Source organism: Glycine soja, chromosome 3, assembly GCF_004193775.1.
Source record: "Glycine soja cultivar W05 chromosome 3, ASM419377v2, whole genome shotgun sequence".
Lineage (NCBI taxonomy): Eukaryota > Viridiplantae > Streptophyta > Magnoliopsida > Fabales > Fabaceae > Glycine > Glycine soja.
The window spans coordinates 47,379,930-47,389,093 of NC_041004.1; the positions used below are offsets into that span (position 1 = coordinate 47,379,930).

Here is a 9,164-nt window from a genome sequence, read left to right on the forward strand (position 1 = left end):
CCCTGCATTATGCTGTTTATATAGTGGGAGGGATGCGACCGTCCCATAATAATAATAATAATTGAATGCATGGTGCATGATCCAATGATGGGCTAAGATAAACATTAATTATCTCCATTTTATAATCATCAAGAATACACACACTTTTGTATTTTTATTTTTTGTTTTTCTTTTTTAAAAATTATTTTCATTTTTAAAATATTAAAATTTTAAAAACATGTTTAATTTGTGAAAATACATTTTTAAAAAAAAAAGAAAACTTATTTTTTTAAATTCCTTACAATTGTATTTTTATTTTACATGTTCCTAATTTCAACTGAAGATTGTATTGTTTTTAGATTTTGAATTCGTTTGGTAAAATATTTTTAATAAAAATGAAAATAAAATTTCAACCAAACAAATCTCAATTATCATTTTCCATTTTCAACCACCAAACCAAGAATCTTCGGATCTCATATTATTTTATTAACAAAATATTAGACTTAGTCAATTAGTCAAGTAATCGAGGTTTAGACGTGTGATTAGTTTATGATAAATAGTTAAATACAGTCGCAACTTACATATTGATAATCTTATTAATTAAATTTTATATTATAAATTTAAGGTTCCATTTTTCAATGAGATCACGTGCGTCTCTAGCTATTATTCTTTTTTTTTCTTTGTAACCCATGATCGATCTACCATTATTTGGTGCTTATTTTTGAAAATAATTTTAAAAAAATTAAATTGTTAATTATTTCTAAAATGTCCTATTTCAGAAATAATTAACAATTTAAATTTTATTTAAAATTTAAATATTCTTTTATGTTAAATTATTCTTTATGTTATGATTTTAAAAATTTAAATATCCAGTACAATTAATTTTATTTTTTTCGTTTTAAATCTTAAGTATTATAGTATTTTGAAATTTATTCTCTTCAATTTTTTAGATTTATTTTTTTTCTCATAGTTTTAAATTACTTATATTTATATTTAAATTTTAAAAAAATATTAAAAAATATTAATTTATTAATTTTTGTTAAAAATATCTATCAAATCCACGGTCTCTGCCCCTTCCTTTACACTTACCCTTTTCCAACAACTATATTCTCCAAATTGAAATTTTTTTACTTAACGAAAATAATAGTGATGTATCAGTCAATATATACGGACACCAATACTGTACGTAGGTTATGATCGAATTTTTCGGGATTCCTCGGGCAACTTCATTGCAGCTTAATTTCTCAGCAAAATTTTGGGTGATTGCTCTACTATATATATATATATATATATATATATATATATATATATATATATGCAGAACTTTGGGCGCTTTAAATATCTGTCCTTCAAATTAAATTGTTTGCTAAGACTATACTATAAAAAGGATAGATGGTTTAAAATCTTTAATGGCCGTATTGTTTTGGTACATCGAAAAACTTTTACATTGGATAAAAATTAAAGTTAAAGATAATGATTTCTATAGGTCCACAAGAAATTTTTAAAGGTAAAATTAAAATAATAATATTTAGACACTCTTAAATATATCAAACACTCCATTAACACTCTTAATTTTTTTTTATTACATTATTTACCTTATATTATCTATCTTATTTATATTTTTCTCCCACTCTTCTATTATCTCTTTAAGTGTCTATTACCATTGGGTGTTATTTTTTGATCTATAAAATTATAAGATTATAAGACCCACGTGAAGTCAAAACGGACAATTCAAATACTGGTGACCTTAAGTCCATAACAATAAATCATGTAACGTGCCAAAAACTAGTGGCCATTTTGGTTTTCTTAATAATGATACTCCCAATTGCCACCCCTTGTCTTAGGCTCTTAGCATTATATACGACAAGCCAATAGAAGCATTATTGGTCGTGAGTGGGATGTTAGGTGGCATCACGTGCACATAAATGGATTTTTTGTGGCTCTTAGACGGAATGGTAATGGATGGTTAGAGTCATACATAAATAAATATACTTAATTATTTGATTAGTATATTTTTAACCTAGACATTTTAAAATAATTGTTTGACTTTATATGTATAATATTGAAAATTGAAACTTTACAAAAATCTTTCTGACTCAATTATACTTACTAGGCATGATATGGGATTTAACACGTGGATTTGGTAATTCACCCTTCAACCTCAAGTTATCAATTAGGAAGACAACTCATAGTGGTACACTTCTGCAATGCTTAGGATTCTTTATTATAATGTAAATTACGCTATTAAATTAATTTACTTCTTTTTAAGATCACAAAGTTAATTCATTTCATTGAAGATAACATTTGAATACAATATGAAATATAATTGAAAATTTTGAAGCTAGCTTTCAACCGTGTCACCTTAGTCATGGTATGAGCAACATACTGAATTTGACAAAAATGTTAAAACTTCTAAACATTTTCTTAGAATGCCATAATAAATTAAATTAATCTACTTGCTCTTCTTTATAAGTTCCCCGTATATATGAAATATATGCCAACTTGCCGAGGTCTCATAATGACAAGTAAGCAAATTTTCTATTTTGAACAGTTGAAGGTTGATGGCGTGCATGTATTCAGTTCATACAAGTAAGACATTAATATATTATATTCTATTTAAAGTTTCTCTCTATAATATCACGTGCTTAGGTTAGTCACCTCATATTTATTAATAGTATTTATTTATTTATTTCATAATAATTATGTTTGACAAAAATAATTTAAAAATTAATTAAAATTTGAAAATTTAGTTGAAAGTTGACAATCTAACTAATTAGTAATATAATTATTAAACTAATTTATTAAATTATAAATATTTGATAGAATTATGTTTTAAAATAATTGATAAACATGAAATAATACAAAAATAGCTAGACATATCTATACAATATTTTTATATAATTTTTAATTTTATTTTATATATAAAAAATATTTTGGAGTAATTAGAATTTGTTTATAATTAATTTTAAATTCTTATAATTTGTATTTAAATTTTATTATTTTAATTGTATTTTTTTTAGTCTAATTGTTATTTTTCACATCATGCATATTTTTAGTCAACAGCAGTGCGTGCATAGTTGGTGATGATTTTGAAGACGTCACAGCACTCTCCCGCATTATGATGAGCAACAACTTCAGCTTCTTCTTCGACACTTCTATAGCTTGATTGTGGTCCCACCACATGGAGCTATAGTGCTAATAATAATTAGAAGAAGAGGACGGAGAAAGAATAACTATCAAGCACATTTTTAATCGTTTTTAGCCGCTAATGTTTATAATTATTAATAACATGTATTTTCATTAATAATTATAATTTTTTAAAACATAAAGAACAAAATTGAAACAAATAAGTCATTTGATCATTGGGTTTTGGTTTAGTTTTTTATTTTTACCCTCAGTCACGTTGCCTAACCCTTTTCACCCCTTGACGCTGCTTTCCTTAATAGTGCTCTCTCTCTCGTTCGAACCCTGCTGCCGTTAGTTGTTCACCAATCGCTACTCGCCATTGCCTTGGTCATTCTATGAGTTCTCTTTCTCTCTCTCTCTCTCTTGTTATGTCACTCTTTCTCTCATTGTCTGTGTGAGATAATGGGGAAACAAATTGGTATTTCCACAGTTAATAGTAAGGAACTGGAAATGGGGAAAAATGTGTTATGATCGAGTATCATATCCAAATTGTAGCATATCCTTTATTTATTAGAACAAAGTAATTAGTTGGAGAAGTTCCAATTGAAAATAGTTACGTGGAGTTCTAACAAATTCTGAAACTAGAAATGTTCATAAGATTAATTGTGTCTTATTTCATTTGATACAATTTGAATATTGAAGCAGAAACTCAAGACTAGGTAAAATCATAATGTGAAAAACATTAGTTGTAATTATTTGTAGGAAACTAGCAAGTGAAAACACTTTACCTTCTTTGTTGCATGTCCCTCGTATTCGCAATAAAGCAGCTGATAAGCTTGCTATTTTGGCATTTTCATTTCATGAGACATATTGGAGGAGGAAGTTCCCCATCAAATTGTCCCTCTAATTGAACGTGATGTACACTGATTTGCTTCTTTGAATAAAATTAGATATTTCAATCTTAAAAAAATAAAAGAATGAATTACATGTTTGTGTCATTATTTCTATTTTATATAGTTTTAACATATTTTTTTGTGGTAGAATTTTTTAATTTTATACTTTTTTATCAGATTTAATTATTTTTTAATAAGCTCTTTATATGATTTTTAAGTTAATCATTATAAAATTTAACAAATTTACTATAGATAGTAATGTGTGATTAGATGATTATGTAAAATTATTTTTCACTAAGTGTATATTTCTTTTTCTCATATTGTAGTATTAAAAATCATGTTTTGATAGTTATGTTTATTTCTTATCTCATAAAATAAAGTTTTTTTTTTATTTTCATGTGCTAATTTGCATTATATGTGTAAAAAAATGTAATTAATTTGAATATTTGTATCCATAATTTAATTATTTTAATTTCAATTTTTTACTGAAAATTATTTTAACTTAATTTATGTTATTAATTAATGATTGTTAGTAACAAATAAAAAAATAGAAAATTTGTCATTATTGACTTCCTATTTTTCAATCCTGGGTCCATCGAGAAGTAACTGAAAAGTAACATATACGAAGGCTAATATAGCTAATAGAACACTCAAACCAACTAAGCTAATAGACATATTATGTTATAAATAAATAGTGTCGCTATATATAATAAACACAAAAATTATATAATGAGCTTTTTAATATATAAAATATATTTTTCAAATATGTTTAAAATTTAGTAATCTTGTACTTTACAATACAAAATCAACTATTATTTTTTTTAAAAAAAGTAATACCCATTAAATCTAATAATCAACTACTAATTGTGTAAATTACACTTAAAAGACACCTAAAATTCTAAAATATATATTGTTTGAAAATAAAATAATACATTTTTAAAAAATATCCTTAATTTAGTATCAACTTTTAATTACTAGATTTTTAAAAATTGTTTACAAAATTTATGAAACCCCACAAAAGTACGTCTTAACGACCTAGTTTATATACTATCGTGATAGTAAAAATTTTTAAAAATTATTATGAATCGGCGATCTGTGAAAAAATGAAGGACATTTTTGTCCTTTTACTGTTTTGCTGGGTGTCCCATAAAAATATTGTGTACCTCTAGAATAACCCTTGAGTGAACTAGGTCAATCCATATCAACCTATTTTTATTTTCAATTTTCTTGGTGTTGTTTTTTTTTCTTTTTTACATTCTTATCATTTGAGTTTGTTTTTATGAATTAACATGTTGACAGAGTTGTTGAATTTGTGACTTTTTGTTTTTCTTGTATTTTCTAGTTTTTTAAATTAAGTAAATTCATAAATCTTCAAACTCCATGAACATAGATAATTATTATTGTGCCAATTGCATCATGAATTTTCATTAAGCAAAATAATTAATTGTATTCTTTTGCAGCCATTTTTAGGTTAGTAATTAAAAAAAATTGTGAATCATCTTTGATTTTTCGTATAAGCATGTTAAAAGTCTATTTTTACATCCTTGACACCATGGGCCACACAAAAATAATGTTATAAAAGAGAGATTCATTTTGTGTCACAAAACTTTTAATATTTTCAAAATTAATGATGACAAATTCAGTGAAATGTTTTTTTATGTATTTGTGGCCAAGAGATTACTATTTTTTTTATAGTAACCAACTCATTATTTCCTTCAAGAATTGATTTAAGTAGGGATATAATGATAATTGTGAACACCAACATACAAATTAGAGGCCTAGCTAAGCCATGAGTAGCTTGTCTTCAGATGTAGCAAACCTTGAAGTTTCCTCATGGACCATAGGCAAACCATCCTTTGAAATGGTTCGAGCTCCTCTGAAGTTTCCTCCTTCATCACGCAGGCACATGCTAACTCCCCAACGCTTTAGGTCTTTGAAGAAAGCAACATCTATATTATCACTTTCATTGAGGTTCCTTAACAGCTCAAAAATCATGTCTTTAAAAGCCTCCGCTCAATCTACAAAAGACGATATCTTGATCCATAGTTTCAGCATGAACGCGCAAACGAGCATCCCACTAGCACATGCCAACAGTTCTCTAAATCAGTGCCATATTTGACACAGAGGCCAGCAACCCACAATCTCTAACTGCAATCTTCAAACTCAGCAACTTATGCCAAGAGATTACTAAAAAAATAGTATTGTGATAACTTAAATTACCTTGAGACATTAAACACAAAATTGCCTTCTCATAAAATGTTTAGACTATATTGCCCTTTTTTACCTTTTTATTTTTTATTTTATTTTCGGAACACCATTCCAACCTTTTCTTATCTGAATATGGTCCATTTTCTCGTTGACCATTGATCCAATTTATATATATTACATGAGGGCTTGATACTTGAAGGGGAATTGCTACTCTCAATCCAAATTTTCTACTTACACCTCACGTGGTTTAAAAATTTTATCTCCAAAATACCCTTTAATTTTAATGAAAATATGTTTTGATTATATAAAATATTCAATAAAAATATATTTTTGTTATTTGCATCCCCTCTTACATAACATAATTATGTTTCCATTGTATATCTTTTAAAATCCAACATGAAATAATCTATCTGCATGCATATATACATACGATATTTTTTGGGGCAATCTATATCATGAAATCGATTATATACGTAAATAATATATATGTTTTCTAAAATCCAACATGAAATAATTAATCTATTTGCATGCATATATACATACGAAATTTTTAGGGGTGGTCGGTGTATAGTTATGTACAATATATTTAGATTCATAGAAGGAGAGAATTTGCTGTATTCTTAGAAATTTAAAGGGTTTATATAAAAAATAAAAAATTAACGGTTTTAGTTTTTTTTTCCTAAATGAATAAGGGTTTTAGTTTAACGCTACTATTGATAAAATCTCTCTCTATCCTCCCTTTTTATTTCTCCTTAATTTTGTAGCATAGGATTTAAAATAAAACACGCATACCGTTAAACCAAAACTAGACAGCTTTTGATAAATAAATAAAAAGTTATATTATTTTTTGTGTGAAATATTATGAGATCTTCCTTTTCAATTATTTTTTTTAATTACAATCATAAAATTTGAATGCGAAATTTTACTCAAGAAAACCAAGTCGAGATCAGGCATACAAAGACTTATTGGTTAGACTACGAGTGTGTATACTATTTTCTTTTCTCTATTACTACAGCAATTATCTTCTTATCTTATAAATAAATAAAAGAAAGGTAAAAGACTAAAAACTAGCTGTGAGTTTGTGAAATAAAGATAATCTGGGTTATCAATTACTGTAAATAACAAAAGGAGCAAATTATTAATTAATTAATTTAACCATCTAAATTAACCTTGATTCTGAGTCACAGGGGATACAGTGGAGTGATCGGAACTCGCCCCCGACGGCATCCCATTGCCGCACTTTGCCACCGTCCTCAAGGTCTCTACGAAGGCCTCCGTCCGCGACTCCTGCGACAAAATCTCCGACAGCTGCTCCGGGTTTATCACCAACTTCACCTTCCATACTCCCTTCCTTGGAAACACTTCAGCTGCTTCCGACCACATCCTATTGTTATTGATGTCGCATGTAAACATTCGGTACGGCGTTAGGGTGGCAGCGTTGTTGGATAATTGTCTGGTGATGTTCTTGGTCGATGACAACCTACAAGAAGGGTCGAGAGGGAGGAGGTAGTAGAGCTCCCCCGCATGAAGCTCCTCGTCGTGGTGCAGCTGCTCTGAGAACAAGTCGCGGCGGCTTCGGAATATTCCTTGGCCGGAGAACTCGTTGGTTATGCACTCCGCGGTTATGGGGGTGTACAGCTCCATGATGCCTCCGTTTGGAGTCACCACCTTCACCATCTTGTCATCAGAAGCTCCCTCACTTGTGCTAATCCCTTTGAACGCACAGTTCCCCATTGATGGATGCGAACGGTGGCAGCTGACAAGGTTTCTTGTATATGGGAGGAGGTTTTGGAGGATAATTAACTAGCCGACACATAAAGCATCAAATTCCTTTCTTCTTTTTTTGCGAACCTTTCGGGGTATCTTTGTATGTTCCATGGTTTTTAATTTACTGGGGGACGGACCCACTTAAATATTTAAGATTTGAATTCGAAATAACTTATCAAACTAAAATAATGCTGCACCGGTTGATGAATATTGAAATGTAGAAGGTTTAAGACTTTTTAAAAATAATTAATAAGATGTATTTAACATTTTTCAATCAACAATATTCTTGAAATAATTGCTACCATCTGTAATCATTATTTTTGCATGCATATCCTCTGTTGAATCAGTTAAAACTTAATCGTATAATAGTTGCAACAATCTCTGAAAAAATGGGCTGGGCAATATGATATGATGTAGAATGCATAGGATAAGAACTAAGAAGCATGCATAATGTCAAACAACGTTTGACAGAAGATGGATTCATGGTCAATGGACCGTATGATGAATTCATGGAAAGGGCAACGGGGCCATGTGGCGTCGACTGGCATGAAAAGAGGAATATTAATGGGTACTGTGGAAGTTTCAAGATGAAGCTACAAATGTTTATGATTTTATTTTTGGCAAATTATAGTTATATATGTAGAAGAGAATGAGATTGAGAAGTGAGCAAGACTGATGTATATGACGACCAAATTCACATGTGCCCCTTGACGTACTTGATTACAATTTGACGCTTCACTTATGATCATGGACTCTTTCCTTTTTACTTTCTTTTCTTGCTGAACAATGTGCATACTTTTCACACGTGTAAGCAACATATGCAATAAACTATATATAAATTTACCCAAACAATAGTAACATGTACATTTTTAATCTTGGTCCATCAATATCGAAAAATATTTGTTAAAAAAATATCAAATTCTTTAATGAATATCCGAAAAAACTCTTACGTAAACACCAGCCTAACACATCATTCGGCACAACCAATAAGAATTTTATAACTAATAAATAAAATAATTAAAAATCAAAATATCAAGTAAAATTAAATTTGATATTCTTTCTATTTTTTTATAACCTTCTTCCTAGTTTTTTTTGCTAAATTGCATTGAAATTATCAACAATAATTGACACACAAGTTATGGTGATCACTTGTTGTATTCCTTAACTAAATAGTTTAGAGTTTGAATAATG

The 9,164-nt window shown here is 28.5% G+C and overlaps 1 protein-coding gene across 2 annotated transcripts; it reads right to left on the bottom strand.

Moving 5' to 3' along the window:
- Nucleotides 1-5,642: 5,642 nt before the first annotated feature.
- On the bottom strand, nucleotides 5,643-8,046 carry LOC114407836. 2 transcript variants are annotated; one of them, XM_028371100.1, is made up of 2 exons: nucleotides 7,376-8,046; nucleotides 5,643-6,075 (listed from the first exon to the last, which is right to left on the bottom strand). In XM_028371100.1, exons 1-2 carry the CDS (start codon nucleotides 7,938-7,940, stop codon nucleotides 6,047-6,049), a joined length of 594 nt encoding a protein of 197 aa, XP_028226901.1. In that variant the 5' UTR covers nucleotides 7,941-8,046; the 3' UTR covers nucleotides 5,643-6,046. The 2 variants fall into 2 exon arrangements, with proteins under 2 accessions (XP_028226901.1, XP_028226900.1); XM_028371099.1 differs by having other exon boundaries at nucleotides 5,643-6,146.
- Between the last annotated feature and the right edge of the window lie 1,118 nt (nucleotides 8,047-9,164).

Excerpts from the sequence above, each read along its gene's own strand:
- LOC114407836 (XM_028371099.1), bottom strand. The coding sequence starts at position 7,940 with ATGGGGAACTGTGCGTTCAAAGGGATTAGCACAAGTGAGGGAGCTTCT. Across the intron at positions 6,147-7,375 it reads CCCTGTGACTCAGAATCAAG|TTAGAGATTGTGGGTTGCTG; the intron begins GTTAATTTAGAT and ends TGAAGATTGCAG.